Source organism: Pseudophryne corroboree, chromosome 2, assembly GCF_028390025.1.
Source record: "Pseudophryne corroboree isolate aPseCor3 chromosome 2, aPseCor3.hap2, whole genome shotgun sequence".
Taxonomy (NCBI): domain Eukaryota; kingdom Metazoa; phylum Chordata; class Amphibia; order Anura; family Myobatrachidae; genus Pseudophryne; species Pseudophryne corroboree.
In genome coordinates, this window is record NC_086445.1 from 270,914,290 (window position 1) to 270,939,897 (window position 25,608).

Sequence of the window (25,608 nt, forward strand, 5' to 3'; positions counted from 1 at the left end):
TCCAAAGTCACAGCTAGTCCCGACAACACGTCTTCTGTTCCTGGGAATGTTTCTGAACGCAGACCAGAAAAGAGTGTTTCTTCCAGTGGAAAAAGCCGAGGAGTTGTCATCTCTAGTCAGAGACATCCTAAAACCAGGACAGGTGTCGGTACATCAATGCACACGAGTCCTGGGAAAAATGGTAGCTTCGTACGAAGCATAATTCCATTCGGAAGACTCCACGCAAGGACGTTCCAGTGGGACCTGTGGGACTAAAGGTCCGGGTCCCATGTACAGATACAACAGCGGATAACCCTGTCAGCAAGAAACAGGGTGTCGCTGCTGTGGTGGCTGCAGAGGGCTCATCTACTAGTGGGCCGCAGATTCGGAATACAGGACTGGGTCCTGGTGACCACGGATGCCAGCCTTCGGGGCTGGGGTGCAGTCACACAGGGAAGAAATTTCCAAGGAGATTTCGCTTCACATAAATATTCTGCAGCTAAGGGCCATTTACAATGCCCTAAGACAAGCAAGGCCCCTGCTTCAGAACCAGCCGGTACTGATCCAATCAGACGACATCACGGCGGTCGCCCATGTACACAGACAGGGCGGCACAAGAAGCAGGATGGCGATGGCAGAAGCCACAAGGATTCTCCGATGGGCGACCTACACCCAGGAGAATGGGGACTTCATCCAGAAGTTTTCCAAATGCGGGTAAACCGTTGGGAATGACCACGGGTGGACATGATGGCGTCCCGCCTCAACAAGAAGTTGAAAAGATATTGCGCCAGGTCAAGGGACCCTCAGGCGATCGCTGGGGACGCTCTAGTGACACCGTGGGTGTACCAGTCGGTTTATGTGTCTCCTCCTCTACCTCTTATACCCAAGGTACTGAGAATAATAAGAAGGCGAGGAGTGAAAACCATACTCGGGGTTCCGGATTGGCCATGAAGAGCTTGGTACCTGGAACTTCAAGAGATGCTGGCAGAGGACCCTTGGCCTCTGCCGCTCAGACAAGACCTGCTGCAGCAGGGACCCTGTCTGTTCCAAGACTTACCGCGGCTGCGTTTGACGGCATGGCGGTAGAACACCGGATCCTAAAGGAAAAGGGTATTCCGAAGGAAGTCATCCCTACCCTGATCATAGCCAGGAAGGATGTCACCGCAAGACATTATCGCCGCGTTTGGCGAAAATTTGTTGCTTGGTGGGAGGCCATGAAGGCCCCGACGGAGGAATTTCAACTATGTCGATTCCTGCACTTCCTGCAAGCAGGGGTGACGTTTGGGCCTCAAATTGGGGTCCATCAAGGTCCAGATTTCGGCTCTGTCGATTTTCTTCCAGAAAAAACTGGCTTCACTGCCTGAAGTTCAGACTTTGGTTAAAGGAGTACTACATATTCAGCCTCCTTTTGTGCCACCTGTGGCACTTTTTGGATCTCAACGTGGTGTTGGATTTCCTACTGTCGCATTGGTTGAGCCACTTAAAACCATGGAGCTAAAGTATCTCGCGTGGAAAGTGGTCATGCTGTTGGCCTTGGCCTTGGCCAGGCGTGTGTCAGAATTGGCGGCTTTGTCATGTAAAAGGCCTTATCTGATTTTCTGTATGGATAGGGCAGAGTTGAGGACTCGTCCTCAGTTTCTCCCGAAGGTGGTCTCAGGTTTTCACTTGAACCAAACTATTGTGGTGCCTGCGGCTACTAGGGACTTGGAGGATTCCAAGTTGCTGGACGTAGTCAGGGCCTTGAAAATGTATCTTTCCTGGACGGCTGGAGTCAGGAAAACTGACTCGCTATTTATCCTGTATGCACCCAACAAGCTGGGTGCTCCTGCTTCTAAGCAGACTATTGCTCGCTGGATTTGTAGCACAATTCAGCTGGCGCATTCTGCGGCTGGACTGCCGCATCTTAAATCAGTAAAAGCCCATTCCACAAGGAAGGTGGGCTCATCTTTGGCGGCTGCCCGAGGGCTCTCGGCTTTACAACTTTGCCGAGCAGCTACTTGGTCAGGGGCAAACACGTTTGCAAAATTCTACAAATTTGATACCCTGGCTGAGGAGGACCTTGAGTTCTCTCATTCGGTGCTGCAGAGTCATCCGCACTCTCCCGCCCGTTTGGGAGCTTTGGTATAATCCCCATGGTCCTTACGGAGTTCCCAGCATCCACTAGGACGTCAGAGAAAATAAGAATTTACTTACCGATAATTCTATTTCTCGTAGTCCGTAGTGGATGCTGGGCGCCCATCCCAAGTGCGGATTGTCTGCAATACTTGTACATAGTTATTGTTAACTAATCGGGTTCTTGTTGTGAGCCATCTATTCAGAGGCTCCTCTGTTATCATGCTGTTAACTGGGTTTCATATCACAAGTTGTACGGTGTGATTGGTGTGGCTGGTATGAGTCTTACCCGGGATTCAAAATCCTTCCTTATTGTGTACGCTCGTCCGGGCACAGTATCCTAACTGAGGCTTGGAGGAGGGTCATAGGGGGAGGAGCCAGTGCACACCAGATAGTCCTAAAGCTTTCTTTAGATGTGCCCAGTCTCCTGCGGAGCCGCTATTCCCCATGGTCCTTACGGAGTTCCCAGCATCCACTACGGACTACGAGAAATAGAATTATCGGTAAGTAAATTCTTATTATTATTTTTATTAATATTATTTGCACCTGCAAGTACACTTCACAACTAGTTTTGATTACCTTTTTTGCTTATCAGTATAAATTGTTTACAATATTATAATAGGAAATGGAGGTTATAAGTAAATATAACACAGTATTACATCAATTACTTTTTGTTAGGGTTCAGTAAATATGTTCGGCATTCACAATGTTGACATAAGAATGTCAACATGTTCAGAATGCTGACATTGACCATATTGACACCAATGTAATGTCATCACCGTATTTTTTCCTGTCATTGTGTTCCTAAACCTAACACAAACCCTCATGGAAATGTCAGCATTTCCAATGTTGACATTTTGCAGGTGTTGAAATGAATGATGATGACATTTTAACCATGTTGACATAACCAATGTCGACCTGACTGCATTTTTTACTATGATAATGCCTCAAACCCAGAGAGAAATGTGATAAAGGTAAATGATCAGATAACTACAGGACAGCTGCCATTTATTAGATTCACTGTCTGTGTCATTAATGATTAGCCACCAGAGTAATCTCTTTGACAATGTGAATTACCTGCAACTGCTAGGAGTTCTGCAGGTGACAAACCCTCACTTGTCTCACTGATACCCCTTTTCCACCTGTAGCACGGGTCGCAGCCGGGAGCCTGACACGGCTGCGACCCATGCTACAGCTACCTTTCCCCACAGCGCTCACCAACCTGGCATATTGCCGGGTTGGTGACGCTGCTAGTGACGCGGCAGGGGCGGCGCTGGGAGATCACATGATCTCCCAGCGCTGCCCTTCCCATTCACTGTGAACGGGAGCCGTGTCTTCCGTTCACACTACACAGCTAACCGGGTTGAACACGTGTTCAACCCGGCAAGATACCCGGGTAGGATTCCCAGATCACTTGATCCGGGTTGACCCTTTTCCACTAGCAAAAAACATGGGTACGCGCATTTCCCCGTGTTTTTAAAGCTAGTGGAAAAGGGGTATGAGAGGGGGAATGTACAGGACTAGGGGGTCTATTTACTAAGCCTTGGATAGAGATAAAGTACCAGCCAACCAGCTCCTAACTGTCATGTCACAGGCTGCGTTTGAAAAAATGACAGGAGCTGATTGGCTGGTAATTTATCTCTGTCCACTTTATCTCCGTACAAGGCTTAGTATATAGACCTCTAGATTGCCTGTGAGAAAACATGTTCTGCATGCACACAGTGTAACAACATTTCATGACACTTTCTGAACACTTGTTATGACGTGCTCCTTAATACATTCCAACTATACTGTCTACCAAATAGTAACAATTACATTTATTACAAAAGATAAACGAATACTTTCTAAAACAGAAAAAAAGAAAGTCGGGGTAGTTCCAACTGGATGTTACAGTACAAATTAATGTTTCCTGCAACTGGTTTCATTCACAACAACATATAATTGGGGCTATATTTCCATAGTGAATACATTTCAGCTTTGCCCAGATGGTCCAGATGCTGCAGCAGACCTCTTGCACAGCCTAGCTTCTATCCTGATTCCACTTACTAGTGTGCCTTCCCCTCTCCTTTCCTACAGTCTCCCGACAAGTGGTTTGAACTCCTGGGAATTGTGTTTGCACCTCTGTGCGACCATGATGTCACTAGCTGAACATTCACCTATAATACTACTACTACCCTAGATGCCTATTGTATGATAGCTGAAACAACACCAGACTGCAACAATTTCTACATATAGCTTAGATTCCATTTTTAAATGCTAAAGCAGCCCAAATACTTAATTATTATTTGCAGAAAATTATACTAAGGGGTATATTTACTAAAGCTTCTAAAATTGAAAAGTGGTGTTGCCCATAGCAACCAATATGCAATAGAGAAATGATAGACAGAATATGATTGGCTGCTATGGGCAACATCACCACTTTTCATTTTTAGAAGCTTTAGTAAATTTACCCCTTTGACTGGGATTTTCTGAGTTTTAGCTTAAAAAAATATATATCAGTGATATTTCTGGGTGGTTTTGCTTTTAATCTTAAAAAAAGCCTGACATCTACATCCCCAGTGAAGCTTGAAAGAGTCTGTGCAAGAGGCAGTAACTTTAGCACTCTGCTTCCCATGTCAGTGCTGCCATACTATAGGGAATGGGAAGCACCGTGAAAATCTGTAGCGGGTTTGCTACTTGCACAGGCTTCTTCAAGCCTCGCTGTTCAAAGCTGTAGTGCATCAGCATGCCCTCAGTGTCTGTGGTAAGTAGTTCGGGTGTGGATTATTAGATCTACACTAAGAAGGTATACAGTCAATAGGTCAACCACTAATGGTAGACATGTTTAGGTCGACAGGGTCAAAAGGTCAACAAAGAATAGGTAGACACTTTTTTTTTTGTTATTTTGGGTGTTTTGTCCCTTTTCTGCCACAAACAAGCCCCATTAGTGTACCGCGTTGCTTCGCTCGCCGTGCTTAGGTCAAGTTGCATCGCTCTTCTACGGCCACGCTCAGCACATGTTACTATTTCCAATCGTAGTCGACGTGGATGGTGAAGTATGAAAAAGTAAAAAAAAAAAATCCCTGTGTCGACCATTGTCATGCTGACCTTTTGACCCTGTCAACCTAATGCATTTCTACCATAAGTGGTCGACCTATTGACTGTAGACCTTTTTAGTGTAGATCTATAGACCGGATACCAGTGGCCCATCTGCCTCTCCTCATCACCTCCCCTGTCTCTCGCTTGGTACTGTGGGGCAGATGTATTAACCTGGAGAAGGCATAAGGAAGTGATAAACCAGTGATATGTGCAAGGTGATAAATGAAACAGCCAATCAGCTCCAATATGTAAATTGACAGTTAGGATCTGATTGGCTGGTGCCTTTATCACCTTGCACATATCACTGGTTTATCACTTCCTTATGCCTTCTCCAGGTTAATACATCTGCCCCTGTGTTCCCTGGAATCACACATCCTCTCTCCTCTTACAGTGAGGAGAAATTATGATCGTAGTTTATGAAATTGTGACAGACTTTTTTTAAATAGTAAGAAAAATAACACATTATATCGAGCTTTTCATTTTCTGTGGTACATTAATTACATTAACACAAAAAAACAAAGCAAGAAAAAAAACCTAATATTTATGAAGTGGCAGCTCTTGTAAGCCGTGATTTGTTGGCAGGTTGAAGACGAATATGTAAAGTATCACTCATAATCAGTTTAAAGCATGCCAGGCTTACAAAATCCGCAGCTTCGTAAATATAGCCCCAACATAGCGCAAATAGTAAACAAACATTTCTGTAAAAAAAAATTGTAATAAACAAAAGCACGGAAAACCAGAAAAAATAAGAATTTACTTACCGATAATTCTATTTCTCGGAGTCCGTAGTGGATGCTGGGGTTCCTGAAAGGACCATGGGGAATAGCGGCTCCGCAGGAGACAGGGCACAAAAAGTAAAGCTTTAGGATCAGGTGGTGTGCACTGGCTCCTCCCCCTATGACCCTCCTCCAAGCCTCAGTTAGGTACTGTGCCCGGACGAGCGTACACAATAAGGAAGGATTTATGAATCCCGGGTAAGACTCATACCAGCCACACCAATCACACTGTACAACCTGTGATCTGAACCCAGTTAACAGTATGATAACAGCGGAGCCTCTGAAAAGATGGCTCACAACAATAATAACCCGATTTTTGTAACTATGTACAAGTAATGCAGATAATCCGCACTTGGGATGGGCGCCCAGCATCCACTACGGACTCCGAGAAATAGAATTATCGGTAAGTAAATTCTTATTTTCTCTATCGTCCTAGTGGATGCTGGGGTTCCTGAAAGGACCATGGGGATTATACCAAAGCTCCCAAACGGGCGGGAGAGTGCGGATGACTGCAGCACCGAATGAGAGAACTCCAGGTCCTCCTTAGCCAGGGTATCAAATTTGTAGGATTTTACAAACGTGTTTGCCCCTGACTAAATAGCCGCTCGGCAAAGTTGTAAAGCCGAGACCCCTCGGGCAGCCGCCCAAGATGAGCCCACCTTCCTTGTGGAATGGGCATTTACATATTTTGGCTGTGGCAGGCCTGCCACAGAATGTGCAAGCTGAATTGTATTACACATCCAACTAGCAAAAGTCTGCTTAAAAGCAAGAGCACCCAGTTTGTTGGGTGCATACAGGATAACAGCAAGTCAGTTTTCCTGACTCCAGCCGTCCTGGAACCTATATTTTCAGGGCCCTGACCACATCTAGCAACTTGGAGTCCTCCAAGTCCCTAGTAGGCGCAAGACACCACAATAAGCTGGTTCAGGTGAAACACTGACACCACCTTAGGGAGAGAACTGGGGACGAGTCCGCAGCTCTGCCCTGTCCGAATGGACAAACAGATATGGGCTTTTTTGAGAAAAAAAAAAAACCACCAATTTGACACTCGCCTGGTCCAGGCCAGGTCCAAGAGCATGTTCACTTTTCATGTGAGATGTTTCAAATCCACAGATTTGACTGGTTTTAAACCAATGTGTTTTGAGGAATCCCAGAACTACGTTGAGATCCCACAGTGCCACTGGAGGCACAAAAGGGGGTTGTATATGCAATACTCCCTTGACAAACTTCTGGACTTCAGGAACTGAAGCCAATTCTTTCTGGAAGAAAAATCGACAGGGCCGAAATTTGAACCTTAATGGACCCCAATTTGAGGCCCATAGACACTCCTGTTTGCAAGAAATGCAGGAATCGACCGAGTTGAAATTTCTTCGTGGGGCCTTCCTGGCCTCACACCACGCAACATATTTTCGCCACATGTGGTGATAATGTTGTGCGGTCACCTCCTTTCTGGCTTTGACCAGGGTAGGAATGACCTCTTCCTGAATGCCTTTTCCCTTAGGATCCGGCGTTCCACCGCCATGCCGTCAAACGCAGCTGCGGTAAGTCTTGGAACAGACATGGTACTTGCTGAAACAAGTCCCTTCTTAGCGGCAGAGGCCATAAGTCCTCTGTGAGCATCTCTTGAAGTTCCGGGTACCAAGTCCTCCTTGGCCAATCCGGAGCCATGAGTATAGTTCTTACTCCTCTACGTCTTATAATTCTCAGTACCTTAGGTATGAAAAGCAGAGGATGGAACACATACACCGACTGGTACACCCACGGTGTTACCAGAACGTCCACAGCTATTGCCTGAGGGTCTCTTAACCTGGCGCAATACCTGTCCCGTTTTTTGTTCAGACGGGACGCCATCATGTCCACCTTTGGTAATTCCCAACGGTTTACAATTATGTGGAAAACTTCCCCATGAAGTTCCCACTCTGCCGGGTGGAGGTCGTGCCTACTGAGGAAGTCTGCTTCCCAGTTTCCATTCCCGGAATGAAACACTGCTGACAGTGCTATCACATGATTTTCCGCCCAGCGAAAAGTCCTTGCAGTTTTTGCCACTGCCCTCCTGCTTCTTGTGCCGCCCTGTCTATTTACGTGGGCGACTGCCGTGATGTTTTATCCCACTGGATCAATACCGGCTGACCTTGAAGCAGAGGTCTTGCTAAGCTTAGAGCATTATAAATTTACCCTTAGCTATATTTATGTGGAGAAAAATCTCCAGACTTGATCACACTCCCTGGAAATTTTTTCCTTGTGTGACTGCTCCCCAGCCTCTCGGGCTGGCCTCCGTGGTCACCAACATCCAAAACTGAATGCCGAATCTGCGGCCCTCTAGAAGATGAGCACTCTGTAACCACCACAGGAGAGACACCCTTGTCCTTGGATATAGGGTTATCCGCTGATGCATCTGAAGATGCGATCCGGACCATTTGTCCAGCAGATCCCACTGAAAAGTTCTTGCATGAAATCTGCCGACTGGAATTGCTTCGAAGGAAGTCACCATTTTTTTACCATGGCCCTTGTGCAATGATGCACTGATTTTAGGAGGTTCCTGACTAGCTCGGATAACTCCCTGGCTTTCTCTTCCGGGAGAAACACCTTTTTCTGGACTGTGTCCAGAATCATCCCTAAGCACAGGAGACTTGTTGTCGGGATCAGCTGCGATTTTGGAATATTTAGAATCCACCCCTGCTGTTGTAACAGTATCCGAGATAGTGCTACTCCGACCTCCAACTGTTCCCTGGACTTTGCCCTTATCAGGAGATCGTCCAAGTAAGGGATAATTTAGACGCCTTTTCTTCGAAGAAGAACCATCATTTCGGCCATTACCTTGGTAAAGACCCGGGGTGCCGTAGACAATCCAAACGGCAGCGTCTGAAACTGATAGTGACAGTTCTGTACCACGAACCTGAGGTACCCTTAGTGATAAGGGCAAATTTGGGACATGGAGGTAAGCATCCCTGATGTCTCGGGACACCAGATAGTCCCCTTCTTCCCGGTTCGTTATCACTGCTCTGAGTGACTCCATCTTGATTTGAACCTTTGTAAGTGTTCAAATTTTTTTAGATTTAGAATAGGTCTCACCTAGCCTTCTGGCTTCAGTACCACAATATAGTGTGGAATAATACCCCTTTTCTTGTTGTAGGAGGGGTAATTTAATTATCACCTGCTGGGAATACAGCTCGTGAATTTTTTCCCATACTGCCTCCTTGTCGGAGAGAGACCTTGGTAAAGCAGACTTCAGGAGCCTGCGCAGGGGAAACGTCTCGACATTCCAAACTGTACCCCTGGGATACTACTTGTAGGATCCAGGGGTCCTGTACGGTCTCAGCGTCATGCTGAGAGCTTGTCAGAAGCGGTGGAACGCTTCTGTTCCTGGGAATGGGCTGCCTGCTGCAGTCTTCTTCCCTTTCCTCTATCCCTGGGCAGATATGACTCTTATAGGGATGAAAGGACTGAAGCTGAAAAGACGGTGTCTTTTTCTGCAGAGATGTGACTTAGGGTAAAAACGGTGGATTTTCCAGCAGTTGCCGTGGCCACCAGGTCCGATGGACCGACCCCAAATAACTCCTCTTCCTTTATACGGCCATACACCTTTGTGCCGTTTGGAATCTGCATCACCTGACCACTGTCGTGTCCATAAACATCTTCTGGCAGATATGGACATCGCACTTACTCTTGATGCCAGAGTGCAAATATCCCTCTGTGCATCTCGCATATATAGAAATACATCCTTTAAATGCTCTATAGTCAATAAAATACTGTCCCTGTCAAGGGTATCAATATTTTTAGTCAGGGAATCCGACCAAGCCACCCCAGCTCTGCACATCCAGGCTGAGGCGATCGCTGGTCGCAGTATAACACCAGTATGTGTGTATATACTTTTTATGATATTTTTCCAGCCTCCTGTCAGCTGGCTCCTTGAGGACGGCCCTATCTATAGACGGTACCGCCACTTGTTCTGATAAGCGTGTGAGCGCCTTATCCACCCTAAGGGGTGTTTCCCAACGCGCCCTAACTTCTGGCGGGAAAGGGTATACCGCCCATATTTTCTATCGGGGGGAACCCACGCATCATCACACACTTCATTTAATTTATCTGATTCAGGAAAAACTACGGTAGTTTTTTCACATCCCACATAATACCCTCTTTTGTGGTACTTGTAGTATCAGAAATATGTAACACCTCCTTCATTGCCCTTAACGTGTGGCCCTAATAAGGAATACGTTTGTTTATTCACCGTCGACACTGGATTCAGTGTCCCTGTCTGTGTCTGTGTCGACCGACTAAAGTAAACGGGCGTTTTAAAACCCCTGACGGTGTTTTTGAGACGTCTGGACCGGTACTAATTGTTTGTCGGCCGTCTCATATCGTCAACCGACCTTGGCGCGTGTTGACATTATCACGTAATTCCCTAAATAAGCCATCCATTCCGGTGTCGACTCCCTAGAGAGTGACATCACCATTACAGGCAATTGCTCCGCGTCCTCACCAACATCGTCCTCATACATGTCGACACACACGTACCGACACACAGCACACACACAGGGAATGCTCTGATAGAGGACAGGACCTACTAGCCCTTTGGAGAGACAGAGGGAGAGTTTGCCAGCACACACCAAAAACGCTATAATTATATAGGGACAACCTTATATAAGTGTTTTCCCTTATAGCATCTTTTTTATATATTTCTAACGCCAAATTAGTGCCCCCCCTCTCTGTTTTAACCCTGTTTCTGTAGTGCAGTGCAGGGGAGAGCCTGGGAGCCTTCCCTCCAGCCTTTCTGTGAGGGAAAATGGCGCTGTGTGCTGAGGAGATAGGCCCCGCCCCTTTTTCAGCGGCCTCGTCTCCCGCTCTTAACGGATTCTGGCAGGGGTTAAATATCTCCATATAGCCCCCGGAGGCTATATGTGAGGTATTTTTAGCCAAAAAAGGTTTTCATTTGCCTCCCAGGGCGCCCCCCTCCCAGCGCCCTGCACCCTCAGTGACTGCCGTGTGAAGTGTGCTGAGAGGAAAATGGCGCACAGCTGCAGTGCTGTGCGCTACCTTAAGAAGACTGAGGAGTCTTCTGCCGCCGATTCTGGACCTCTTCTCGTTTCAGCATCTGCAAGGGGGCCGGCGGCGAGGCTCCGGTGACCATCCAGGCTGTACCTGTGATCGTCCCTCTGGAGCTAATGTCCAGTAGCCAAGAAGCCAATCCATCCTGCACGCAGGTGAGTTCACTTCTTCTCCCCTAAGTCCCTCGTTGCAGTGATCCTGTTGCCAGCAGGACTCACTGTAAAATAAAAAACCTAAGCTAAACTTTTCTAAGCAGCTCTTTAGGAGAGCCACCTAGATTGCACCCTTCTCGGCCGGGCACAAAAATCTAACTGAGGCTTGGAGGAGGGTCATAGGGGGAGGAGCCAGTGCACACCACCTGATCCTAAAGCTTTACTTTTTGTGCCCTGTCTCCTGCGGAGCCGCTATTCCCCATGGTCCTTTCAGGAACCCCAGCATCCACTAGGACGATAGAGAAACCGTAATTATAACAAATACAAACATTACTATTAAATTTGTATGTTTACTGCACAATTGTAATAGTTGTACAGACAATTAATAAATGAAGAAAACATTCTAGATGGCAGTTGGCAAAGGAAATTAGGTTATTATATTACTCCCAGTAGCCAGCAGGGTTTCAACATGTTTGAATATTCAGGGGTCTATTCATGAAGCAGTGAAAAGTGTGGAGAAGTGAGCCAGTGGAGAAGTTGCACGTGGCGACCAATCAGCATTGAAGTAACATTTAGACTTTGCATAATATACAATTGTACGGAGCAGCTGATTGGTTGCCATGGGCAACTTCTCCACAGGCACAGTTCTCCACTCTTTTCACTGCTTCATGAATAGACCCCTAAGGGGTCTATTTATGAAGCAGTGAAAAAGAGTGGAGAAGTTGCCCACAGCAACCAATCATCTGCTACTATAATTTTATAGAATGCCCTTGATAAAGGTTAGATCAATGCTGATTGATTGCCATGGGCAACTTCTACAATGGCTCCCTTCTCCATTCTTTTCACTGTTTCATGAATAGACCCCTAATGTCGAAGATACAAAGAACATACACAAACCTGCAGCCATAATTTGGGCTTAAGTTACGTAGCAGTACCTTACTATGTTTGTAACTTAGAATACATACAGTATGTTAAAGGAACATCGTTCCTCATACACAAAAGTGCATCTACGTGTGGGCGTGGAAGAGACGATCTACAGTAATTAGACTGTCATTAGGTCTACTCCAAATGGTCAACAGCGTTAAAAGGTCGATAGGTTTAAAAGGTCAACATGGAAAAGGTAGACAGTAGAAAAGGTAGACAGGGTCAACAGGTGGACACAAAAAAGGCCGACACGCATTTGCTACAGTTTTGGAGGGTCATTTTGTATGTTTCATCCTCTGTGACCACAATCAGTGTAAACGTGTACCCTCATGGGCTCGTTTTGCTCGCCACACTTCGAGCAAGGTGGCTCGCTCCACTACCACTGTGCTCGCCAATTGTAGTCTACATGAATGGTAAATCAAGCAAAAGTTAAAAAATGTGTGTGTAAAACTTCGAAAAAGTGTGTCGACCATTGTACTGTCGACCTCAAGAACAGTCTACCCAGTGCATGTCGACCTACTGACTGACTATGTATACATCGGAACCCCAATCAAGTGCATCTCACAATGAAGCCGAAAAGGAGTACCATGGAATGGTCTGTGTAAAAGATGCAGGCTAGCGAATGCGGCAGAGGGTGCGTAAGATAGTCTGCCTACAGATTCAGATTATTATTATTTTTATTTATTTTTTATGCACAGTCCAATAATAAGGGTATCCAATATGTACAACAATATCCATGCCTACACTGAAGTTGTTTAGTTCTTAGTGACAGGCATTGTTAGTGGAGCTAATCTTATTACAGGTTGAGCATCCCATATCCGGAATGCTTGGAACCAGGGGCCTAATTCAGACCTGATCGCTGCTGTGCATTTTCGCACAGCTGCCGATCAGGTCTGAACTGTGCATGTGCCGGCGCCGCAGTGCGCCATCGCATGCCAGACAGCTGACGGCCATCTCAGCCCTGCGATCGCCTTTGCCTGATTGACATGTAAAGGCAGTCACTGGGCGGGAGGGGGTGGGCCGATGGCGTTTGGCCGCCGTTTTAGGTGTGCGGTTCGGGCAACGCAGGCATGCCCGGACCATTGGGGTGGTGGGCAGCGGGGTCGACGAGTAGCTCCCTGCCAGCGACAGGAGCTGCGCTGGTAGGGAGCTACTCGCCAAGTACAAAAGCATCGCTGCTGTCCGCGGTGGGTCCTGGTAGTAGCGACAATGAGGGAATGGCTGCAAAGCCACTCCCGCACCTGTCTGTGATTGGCCGCCGCCCGCGTTGCCTCACTACAGGGCCAAAATATTCCGGTTTTCGGGTATCCAGATAACAGATACCCGACCTGTACTGTAAACAGCACACAAGAAATGAGGAACTATCATACAATAGTCTATAAAGATACACAAAAATATAGCACTAACCTTATATTTAAGTACGTCAGCATCTGCAAATGTGCTAATGTTTCAGGAATCATTTTGATACAATTGTGATATAAGTTGAGGGCTTCCAGGGACACAAAATGACACACTTCCACCGGTACTTCTGTCAGCCTATTCTTGGAGAAATCTGTGTGGGAGAAACATAAGTACACATTGTTATTGGAAAAACACACCCTATTAAATGTGTAGGGTTTCTTTTCACTTTGTGTTTCTACAAATCTTCAGTACAACATATTGGCATATAGTAGGTTATGCAGCACACAAAGGGCCTGAATGTACAGTGTATGAGATGCCCCCTTTTAGCATCTGTGCATGCTGTAATACCGATTGGTGTGTCATTATACATCAAAACTTTCACCAGCATTATGGCAGGTGCAGTGTCTCCATCTGACCATGGTCTCCAATGCTTGTGCCTGTGAGTGCAGCCAATTGCACTGAGACACCTGAGACGCTCCAATAACATGCCAATTGAACGGTCCATTTTTGTGTGCATTTCTAGCTATTTCCCAGTCACCGCCCAGGAACACCAATCACTTTTCCACATTTCTGATGCTATATATCCCGAGCACAATAGCACCTTTATGTGTACAACCATTAATGCATGAGCTGTAGGACTTATTAGAAATATTTGTGCATGTGCTCTAGCATGAACATCAGCATTGCATAAAGCACTGAATCAGGCCCAAAGCCCCATGCGCCCTATAATTATAACATTATAAGGCAGTTATACGGATTACTAGGGCAGTGCTTCTAGGGATGGAAAGAGGAGCATGCAACTCCAGTTTGTGAACCTATCTTGCAATTTTCTTAATCTCCTTGCATAAATCAGGATTGTCGATTACCGACTTGTAGCCGACACAAGTAGTATTAAAAACAAACCATGAACAATGGGTAACATTTTTGTGTTTTCACCACTGCTTGCTTGTGACTTCTATTGTTACATGAATATGTAAGGTTCTGCCGGTGTTTTAGATGCAGGACCAGAGCCGGAATAAGACTTCATGATCATCTATGCAAGACAAACTCCCCAGACATGAGGAGAATATAGAACTGCAAAGGGTTTGGGTGAACATGTTGGCACATGCTGGGAAACTGTGGGAGTTACTAGACTAAATGGCTGCATGGTGCATGTCCTGGGCATTCAGGGAGTGGGGCTACGGGTGATACTGAAGATTTGGGGAGAATTTTGCTTTATAGTATTTCAATAGCTTACATTATAATCATGTTCAATAATCACACACAATAGTCTGCTGATTCTAATACGCAGATGCCCACCTACACTGTGCCGTGCGTGGCACATTCGCTCAGGAACATAATGTCCTTGAAAATTATTATGGCTCTGAACTGAATTTAAAAAATCAATCTTAAAGTTATTTTGGCCATACATCAGGACGACCCGCATTCGATGCGAGTCATATCACGATTTCCCTTCAACCTCCCCAGCAGCTCCCTGGCAGTCCCAGACACACGAGTCACACGGGGGGGGGGCTAGATGCATCATCGCTTGGACAGTGATAAAATGGAGAGTGAAAAAGCACCAGCCAATCAGCTCCTAACTGCCATGTCACAGGCTGTGTTTGAAAAATGTCAGTTAGGAGCGGATTGGCTGGCTCCTCCCTCTATGCCCCTCCTCCAGACTCCAGTTTAAGGAAACTGTGCCTAGGCAGACGGACATTTCGAGGAAAAGGATTTATTGGTAAACCACGGTGAGCATCTTACCAGCTCACACCTCAAGCATGAACACAAGCCAACCGGCATGAAGAATTTTCAGCACTATGCTGACCAAACCGCAACAAAACCTGTGTGAAACTACAACCAATAACTGCAGATACAGTACGCACTGGGACGGGCGCCCAGCATCCTCTACGGACTAAGAGAAAAGGATTTACCGGTAGGTATTAAAATCCTATTTTCTCATACGTCCTACAGTATGCTGGGGTCACTTCAAGAACCATGGGGTTAATACCAAAGTTCCAGAACGGGCGGGAGAGTGCGGATGACTCTGCAGCACCGATTGACCAACGTAAGGTCTTCATCGGCCAAGGTGTCAAACTTGTAGAACTTTGCAAATGTGTTTGACCCCAACCAAGTAGCTGCTCAGCAAAGTTGCAATGCCGAGACCCCCCGGACAGCCGCCCCGGATGAGCCCACCTCCCTAGTAGAATGGGCTTTCACCGATACCGGCAACGGCATTCCAGCCGTGGAATGAGCGTGCTGAATGGTGTTCCAGATCCAGCATGTAGTGATCTTCTTGGAAGCAGAACACCCAACCTTGTTGGGAGCATACAGGACAACCAGAGCCTCTGTTTTCCTAATCTGAGCCGCTCAGGCGACACAATCTTCTTCAAAGCTCTGACCACCTCCAGAGATTTTGACTAAGCGAAGGAGTCAGTAGCCACAGGCACCACAATAGGTTGGTTCATGTGGAAAGCGGAAAACCACCTTCGGAAGAAATTACTGACGTGTCCTCAATTCAGCTCTATCTTCCTGGAAGATCAAATAAGGGCTCTTGTGAGACAAGGTCGCTAACCCAGACACCCGCCTTGAAGATGCCAAGGCCAATAGAATGAGCACTTTACAAGTGAGGAATCGCAACTCCACCTCCCGGAAAGGTTCAAACCAATGTGATTGAAGGAACTGCAACACCACATTACGATCCCAAGGTGCCACTATAGGCACAAATGAAGGTTGGACGCGCAACACGTCTTTCACGCAAAACTGAACTTCCGGAAGGGAAGCTACTAGTTTCAGAAAAAAGATTTCCAATGCAGAAAACTGGACCATAATGGAGTCACACTTCCATTGAAACTGTCTTGGATATACACCAAGACACATATTTTCTCCAAAAACGGTGGTAATGTTTAGACGTTACTCCTTTCCTGGCCTGAGTAAGAGTGGGGGAGACTTCCTTGGGAATACCCTACCGGGGTAGGATTCGGCGCTCAACAATCATGCCGTCAAACGTAGCCGCGGCAAGTCTAGGTACACGCACGGTACCTACCGCAGTAGGTCCTCGCGAAAAGGAAAAGGCCCAGGATCTTTTAATGAGCAACTCCTGAAGATCTGGGCACCAAGCCCTCCTTGGCAAGTCTGGGGCAGTGAAAATTGCCCAAACCTTTGTTCTTCTTATTATCCCGAGAACTTTTGGGATCAGGAATACACGGACCGGAACAGCCACTGGGTCACCAGAGCAACTACCGCTATTGCCTGAGGGTCTCTTGACCTGGGACAATTCTTCCGAAGCTTCTCATTGAGACGAGAAGTCCTCCTGTCTACTGGAGGAACTCCCCAAAGACTTGTCACCTCTGCAAAGACTTCTTGGTGGAGGTCCCACTCTCCCGGACGGAGATCGTGTCTGCTGAGGAAGCATGCTTCCCAGTTGTCCGCCGGAATGAAAACTGCCGACAGAGCCCTTACATATTTTTCTGCCCAGAGGAGAATCTCCGTCACCTCTGCCATTTCCGCTCTGCTTTTTGTTCCGCCTTGCTCAGGCCCGACGCTACCCGCTCAGCAAAGGGATGCAAAGCAGATAGGCGCCAGGAAGGAGAGGCGCTCTGCCTGCTTTGCATCCCTGTGCTGTGCATGGGACCCTGCTGCTGCCGGCTGCTTTGCCTGTCACATCGTTTGACAGGCAGCGGCGACGGCAGCTTGAGCCTCCTCCTACACCCCCCCTCCTCCCCTTCCTGCAGTGTCCATATCCTGTCCGAAAAGGGGGCGGAGCTACACAACGCAGAGGGGCGGAGCTACACGGGACCAGGCTTTAGTGCAGAGGAAGCTGCTTGTGCTACTACAATCCGACCAGCCAGCCAGCCAGATGATATGTTGAGGGAGTGAGGGAGTGAGTGAGAAGGTGTGTGTGTGTGTGTGTGTGTACCAGCGCCGTAACTACAGGTTTGCCTGGCACACAGTGCAGTTGCCCTGAGGGCGCACGGCCAGCGGCATGTAATGAGTCAAATTGACTCATTACAAGCCGCCTGTTCTGTGCTGTGTGCGCCCATGCACCGCGGCTGGAGGAGAAGAGAAGAGCAGCAGCGCCGGATGCAGGGGAGGAGGGAGGAGGACTGGAGCCGCAGCAGCGCTATGTAATTGGTAGTGGCGCCGCTGCAGCAGTCCCCTCTCCTTCCGCATTGGCTGCCCCGGCGCTGCTGTGAATGCTGGGATGCGCTTCCCTCATCCTGCGGCTCCTGTCCAGGGGGACGCTGTCTGCCATAATGTGTAATAAGGGGGACGCAGTCTGCCGTAATGTGTAAAAAGGGGGACGCAGTCTGCCGTAATGTGTAAAAAGGGGGACGCTGTCTGCTGTAATGTGTAAAAAGGGGGACGCTGTCTGCCGTAATGTGTAAAAAGGGGGACGCTGTCTGCCGTAATGTGTAAAAAGGGGGACGCTGTCTGCCGTAATGTGTAAAAAGGGGGACGCTGTCTGCCGTAATGTGTAAAAAGGGGGATGCTGTCTGCCATAATATGTAAACTTGTGGACTGGCTGCTGTAATGTGTAAAAGAGCTCTAGCTGGTGTAGTGGCGCTACTGTGCAGCGTAATTTGAATAATGGAGACTACTGTGCACCGTAGTATGAATTGGTATTATTTTGTGGCCACGCCCCTTCCCCATGAATCCACGCCCCTATATATTTTTCGCGCGCACTGCCCCAATCTTGCATGGGGGGGGGGTGCTATTATGTGTATAAGCGCCACTTGTACTGGGGCTATTGTTTGCATCAGTGGCGCTACTACAGGGGCTGTTATGTGTATAAGCGGTGCTACCACAGAGGCTATTATGCGTATAAGTGGTACTACTACTACTACTACTACTACAGGGGCTATTGGTATAATCGGTGCTACTACAGGCTATTATGTGTATAAACAGCACTTCTATGTGCGGGGTAATGTGAATAAGATTGTGCTACTGTGTGGCGTAATTTGAAATGGGAGTACTATTGTGTGGTACCACCCATTCTTTGTGAGACCACACCCCTTTTTTGCCGCGCGCTGTCCCTTTGTAAACTATGGGAGGGCGCAAATTTATAGTTTGCAGGGGGGCACCGAACACCCTAGCACCGGCCCTGGCCTTGCTGTTACCTTGTCCAACTGGATCTGCACGGGGTGATCTTGAAGAAGATGTACCGCCTGTTGGAGGCCGTTGTAAACGGCTCTCAATCCCAGCATATTCATGTGAAGAAAGGCTTCCCGACTTTAGCATTTTTCTTGGAAGCTATTTGCCTGAGTGACAGTTCCCCAGCCTCGGAGACTTGCATCCGTGGTTACCAGGACCCAGTCCTGAATACCGAACCTGCGTCCCTCCATTATGTGCGAGGCGTGGAGCCACCACAGGAGCGAAACCCCGGCTTTTGACATCTTCTATTAAATCGTCTTTGGAACAAAAAATCAAAATTCCTGAACAGCCAGTGGCACGGCACTTTAGGGAAGCAAAACACCAAATGTCATCTTTAAAATATAAAATAATAGACCACGTGCCAGAAAACGCACGGGGAGGGGATCGAGCTAAAAAAACTGCTTATATTAGAATCTAGGTGGATTTATGTACTGGACACTATTCACCCTAAGGGACTAAATGATAAAATCTCCTGGAACACTTTTTTGGAATAAGTTTGTCCTTTATTTAATATATTGCTTTCTGTGCTGATAGATAAAGTGTAAATTCCTTTATTACATATAGTTCCACAGTAATTCCCTTATTCTGTGTTTTTTAACTTTAATTTTCACTTGATTTTTAATATTAGCACCATGATTATTTTTCTTCAGATGATTTGTCCCTGAAGACGGGGCGCAGTCCACGAAACGGCGTAAGACCGGATTAAAGATTTTTTTACTCTATTACAAGTCTGCTGAGTGCCGATGATTCTTCTGCTTCTATATATATATATATATATATATATATGTACACACACACACACAATTACATACATTCAAACATATACATATATACACACATAGACCCCTTTGTTCGGAACAGCAGGGTCCACAGTGACGTTAATACGTCTTTAGTATGCACTAATCATGTACTAAATGCTCTCTTATTTTTTTTCGCATCTCATCAGGGAGTAGCAACTGGGCAAAATAACCTGTTTGCGACCCCGAGGGGTCTGAGGGAAATATAGCTATGAACAAGACATCCATAGATATAACTGTGTCTATTACACCGATTTATTCAACCTTACTACATATATATATATATATATATATATATATATATATATATATACATAGCCCTTTCAGATATGCATCACATTAACATGCAATTTTTTACCCAGTAAAATATTGGTGGTGCAGACAGGGCCACCCACCCCCGTCTGTGTCCCTAATATAGTTTTCACTTGGGAAAATCATTCATCCACCTACATGTTGACACACATGCACCAATCAGGAGTCGGCGGTGCCTACAGGGTCACTCCCACAGCCGTTTGTGGGAAGCACTCCTCCTCAGACATGCCGACACACATTTCCAAACATGTCAGAGAGACACAGACAGTTTGCCAGCTCATAACCCAGCGCTTAATCAAAAGTTCTGAACACTATAGAATGTCCCCAAACCTGCAGCGCTTTTATATTAAACATATATTGCACCAATTTTACTGTGCACCCCCCCCCGTTTTGCACCCTGATACTTTCAGCAGTGTGAGGAAGGACCAGCGTCTCTGAAAGAGAAAATGGCGCTGGCTGTGTGAGCTAAGCCCCGCCCCCGTAATGGCACGCTTCAGTCCCGCTATTTTATTTCTCTGACGTCCTAAGTGGATGCTGGGGACTCCGTAAGGACCATGGGGATAGCGGCTCCGCAGGAGACAGGGCACAAAAGTAAAAGCTCCTCCCCCTATGACCCTCCTCCAAGCCTCAGTTAGGTTTTTGTGCCCGGCCGAGAAGGGTGCAATCTAGGTGGCTCTCCTAAAGAGCTGCTTAGAGTAAAAGTTTTATTACGAGGGACTTAGGGGAGAAGAAGTGAACTTACCTGCGTGCAGGATGGATTGGCTTCTTAGGCTACTGGACACTAGCTCCAGAGGGACGATCACAGGTACAGCCTGGATGGGTCACCGGAGCCGCGCCGCCGACCCCCTTGCAGATGCTGAAGAGAGAAGAGGTCCAGAAATCGGCGGCTGAAGACTTCCCAGTCTTCTTAAGGTAGCGCACAGCACTGCAGCTGTGCGCCATTGCTCTCAGCACACTTCACACCAACGGTCACTGAGGGTGCAGGGCGCTGGGGGGGGCGCCCTGGGCAGCAATGAAAGTACCTATGCTGGCTAAATATACATCACATATAGCCTCTGGGGCTATATGGATGTATTTAACCCCTGCCAGGTTGTCAGAAAAACGGGAGAAGAAGCCCGCCGAAAAGGGGGCGGGACATATTCTCCTCAACACACAGCGCCAATTTTCCCTCACAGAACTGCTGGTGGGAAGGCTCCCAGGCTCTCCCCTGCACTGCACTACAGAAACAGGGTTAAAACAGAGAGGGGGGGCATTTTTGTGGCGATATTATTACATATTAAGATGCTATAAGGGAAAACACTTATATAAGGTTGTCCCTGTAAAATTATAGCGTTTTGGTGTGTGCTGGCAAACTCTCCCTCTGTCTCCCCAAAGGGCTAGTGGGGTCCTGTCCTCTATCAGAGCATTCCCTGTGTGTGTGCTGTGTGTCGGTACGTGTGTGTCGACATGTGTGAGGACGATGTTGGTGAGGAGGCGGAGCAATTGCCTGTAATGGTGATGTCACTCTCTAGGGAGTCGACACCGGAATGGATGGCTTATTTAGGGAATTACGTGATAATGTCAACACGCTGCAAGGTCGGTTGACGACATGAGACGGCCGGCAAACCAATTAGTACCTGTCCAGGCGTCTCAAACACCGTCAGGGGCTTTAAAACGCCCATTACCTCAGTCGGTCGACACAGACACGGACACTGACTCCAGTGTCGACGGTGAAGAAACAAACGTATTTTCCATTAGGACCACACGTTACATGTTAAGGGCAATGAAGGAGGTGTTACATATTTCTGATACTACAAGTACCACAAAAAAGGGTATTATGTGGGGTGTGAAAAAACTACCTGTAGTTTTTCCTGAATCAGATAAATTAAATTAAGTGTGTGATGATGCGTGGGTTTTCCCCGATAGAAAATTATTGGCGTTATACCCTTTTCCGCCAGAAGTTAGGGCGCGTTGGGAAACACCCCCTAGGGTGGATAAGGCGCTCACACGCTTATCAAAACAAGTGGTGTTACAGTCTCCAGATACGGCCGCCCTCAAGGAGCCAGCTAATAGGAGGCTGGAAAATATCCTAAAAAGTATATACACACATACTGGTGTTATACTGCGACCAGCGATCGCCTCAGCCTGGATGTGCAGCGCTGGGGTGGCTTGGTCGGATTCCCTGACTGAAAATATTGATACCCTTGACAGGGACAGTATTTTATTGACTATAGAGCATTTAAAGGATGCATTACTATATATGAGAGATGCACAGAGGGATATTTGCACTCTGGCATCAAGAGTAAATGCGATGTCCATGTCTGCCAGAAGATGTTTATGGACACGACAGTGGTCAGGTGATGCAGATTCCAAACGGCACATGGAAGTATTGCCGTATAAAGAAAAAAGACACCGTCTTTCAGCCTCAGTCCTTTCGTCCCCATAAGGGCAAGCGAGCAAAAGGCCAGTCATATCTGCCCAGGGGTAGAGGAAAGGGAAGAAGACTGCAGCAGGCAGCCCCTTCCCAGGAACAGAAGCCCTCCACCGCTTCTGCCAAGTCCTCAGCATGACGCTGGGGCCGTACAAGCGGACTCAAAGGCGGTGGGGGGTCGTCTCAAGAGTTTCAGCGCGCAGTGGGCTCACTCGCAAGTGGACCCCTGGATCCTACAAGTAGTATCCCAGGGGTACAGATTGGAAATTCGAGACGTCTCCCCCTCGCAGGTTCCTGAAGTCTGCTGTACCAACGTCTCCCTCCGACAGGGAGGCAGTATTGGAAACAATTCACAAGCTGTATTCCCAGCAGGTGATAATCAAGGTACCCCTCCTACAACAAGGAAAGGGGTATTATTCCACACTATTTGTGGTACTGAAGCCAGACGGCTCGGTGAGATCTATTCTAAATCTGAAATCTTTGAACACTTACATACAAAAGGTTCAAATCAAGATGGAGTCACTCAGAGCAGTGATAGCGAACCAGGAAGAAGGGGACTATATGGTGTCCCTGGACATCAAGGATGCTTACCTCCATGTCCCAAATTGCCCTTCTCACCAAGGGTACCTCAGGTTCGTGGTACAGAACTGTCACTATCAGTTTCAGACGCTGCCGTTTGGATTGTCCACGGCACCACGGGTCTTTACCAAGGTAATGGCCGAAATGATGATTCTTCTTCAAAGAAAAGGCGTCTTAATTATCCCTTACTTGGACGATCTCCTGATAAGGGCAAGGTCCAGAGAACAGTTGGAGGTCGGAGTAGCACTATCTCAAGTAGTACTACGACAGCACGGATGGATTCTAAATATTCCAAAATCGCAGCTGATTCCGACGACACGTCTGCTGTTCCTAGGGATGATTCTGGACACAGTCCAGAAAAAGGTGTTTCTCCCGGAGGAGAAAGCCAGGGAGTTATCCGAGCTAGTTAGGAACCTCCTAGAACCAGGCCAAGTGTCAGTGCATCAATGCACAAGAGTCCTGGGAAAAATGGTGGCTTCTTACGAAGCGATTCCATTCGGCAGATTTCACGCAAGAATTTTTCAGTGGGATCTGCTGGACGAATGGTCCGGATCGCATCTTCAGATGCATCAGCGGATAATCCTGTCTCCAAGGACAAGGGTGTCTCTTCTGTGGTGGCTGCAGAGTGCTCATCTACTAGAGGGCAGCAGATTCGGCATTCAGGACTGGGTCCTGGTGACCACGGATGCCAGCCTGAGAGGCTGGGGAGCAGTCACACAGGGAAGAAATTTCCAAGGAGTGTGGTCAAGTCTGGAGACTTCTCTCCACATAAATATACTGGAGCTAAGGGCAAGTTACAATGCTCTGAGCCTAGGAAGACCTCTGCTTCAAAGTCAACTGGTGCTGATCCAGTCGGACAACATCACGGCAGTCGCCCACGTAAACAGACAGGGCGGCACAAGAAGCAGGAGGGCAATGGCAGCAAGGATTCTTCGCTGGGCGAAAAATCATGTGATAACACTGTCAGCGGTGTTCATTCCGGGAGTGGACAACTGGGAAGCAGACTTCCTCAGCAGGCACGACCTCCACCCGGGAGAGTGGGGACTTCATCTGGAAGTCTTCCACATGATTGTGAACCGTTGGGAAAGACCAAAGGTGGACATGATGGCGTCCCGTCTGAACAAAAAACTGGACAGGTATTGCGCCAGGTCAAGAGACCCTCAGGCAATAGCTGGGACGCTCTGGTAACACCGTGGGTGTACCAGTCGGTGTATGTGTTCCCTCCTCTGCCTCTCATACCCAAGGTACTGAGAATTATAAGACGAAGAGGAGTAAGAACTATACTCGTGGCTCCGGATTGGCCAAGAAGGACTTGGTACCCGGAACTTCAAGAGATACTAAGAAGGGACTTGCTTCAGCAAGGATCATGTCTGTTCCAAGACTTACCGCGGCTGCGTTTGATGGCATGGCGGTTGAACGCCGGATCCTAAGGGAAAAAGGCATTCCGGAAGAGGTCATCCCTACCCTGGTCAGAGCCAGGAAGGAGATGACCGCACAATATTATCACCGCATTTGGCGAAAATATGTTTAGGACGTCAGAGAAAATAAGAATTTACTTACCGATAATTCTATTTCTCGTAGTCCGTAGTGGATGCTGGGCGCCCATCCCAAGTGCGGATTGTCTGCAATACTTGTACATAGTTATTGTTACAAAAATCGGGTTATTATTGTTGTGAGCCATCTTTTCAGAGGCTCCGCTGTTATCATGCTGTTAACTGGGTTCAGATCACAGGTTGTACAGTGTGATTGGTGTGGCTGGTATGAGTCTTACCCGGGATTCAAAATCCTTCCTTATTGTGTACGCTCGTCCGGGCACAGTATCCTAACTGAGGCTTGGAGGAGGGTCATAGGGGGAGGAGCCAGTGCACACCACCTGATCCTAAAGCTTTTACTTTTGTGCCCTGTCTCCTGCGGAGCCGCTATCCCCATGGTCCTTACGGAGTCCCCAGCATCCACTACGGACTACGAGAAATAGAATTATCGGTAAGTAAATTCTTATTTTTTGTTAAAATCTTTATACTGGCAGGGGTTAGGACAGTGCCCCAGCACCTATGTCCCCTGTTGCCAGTCTTATATTGAGGTATATATATGCTGTCCAGGGCGCCCCGCACCCCACTATCCCATGCCCTGCACCCTGTAGTGCCTCTGTGTGTGGGAGCATGGCACGCAGCGTGCGATCGCTGTGCGGTACCTTAGAAGCCGTCACTGAAGTCTTCTTTGCTTCTTCTACTCACCTGACTTCTGGCTCTGCAAGGGGGGGTGAAGGCCGGCTCTGGGAATGAGCCCCTAGGCGTACCTAGTGATCAAACCCTCAGGAGCTAATGTTGTCCTGTAGCCAAAGAAGCAGAGCCTTTAAACTCACAGAAGTGGGTCTGACTTCTCTCCCCTAAGTCCCACAAAGCAGGGAGACTGTTGCCAGCAGTACTCCCTGAAAACAATAAACCTAACATAAAGTCTTTTCAGAGAAACTCAGTAGAGCTCCTCAGTGTGCATCCAGTCTGCCTGGGCACAGATTCTAAACTGGAGTCTGGAGGAGGGGCATAGAGGGAGGAGCCAGGTCACACCCTTTGAAAGTCTTAAAGTGCCCATGTCTCCTGCGGATCCCGTCTATACCCCATGGTTCTTGAAGTGACCCCAGCATCCTCTAGGACGTATGAGAAATATGGTACGATGTGCATATGATTACGATGGATAATATGGGCTGCACGTATGCACTGAGGATGCGACATTCGTCCCACAGGGACGCACATTGCAACGTAATTGTACCCAAAACATGCACAATGAGCACAAGATGCATCGAATGAGGCGGCAAAATCGTACATTCGAACGCTATATCGACATAGTGTATGGCAGCATAAGACTAAGAACAGATCCTGTGCTTTGTATAATACCAGCCCTGATGACCCATG

At 47.5% G+C, this 25,608-nt stretch overlaps 1 protein-coding gene across 4 annotated transcripts in view; it reads right to left on the reverse strand.

Moving 5' to 3' along the window:
* Positions 1–25,608, reverse strand: part of LRCH1 (leucine rich repeats and calponin homology domain containing 1) — a 403,150-nt gene that overhangs the window by 187,286 nt on the left and 190,256 nt on the right. For all 4 annotated transcript variants that reach the window (XM_063952809.1, XM_063952807.1, XM_063952808.1 and 1 more), the window contains exon 2: positions 13,475–13,619. In XM_063952809.1, the coding sequence (XP_063808879.1) occupies positions 13,475–13,619 (145 nt within the window). The remainder of the gene's footprint in view (positions 1–13,474; positions 13,620–25,608) is intronic.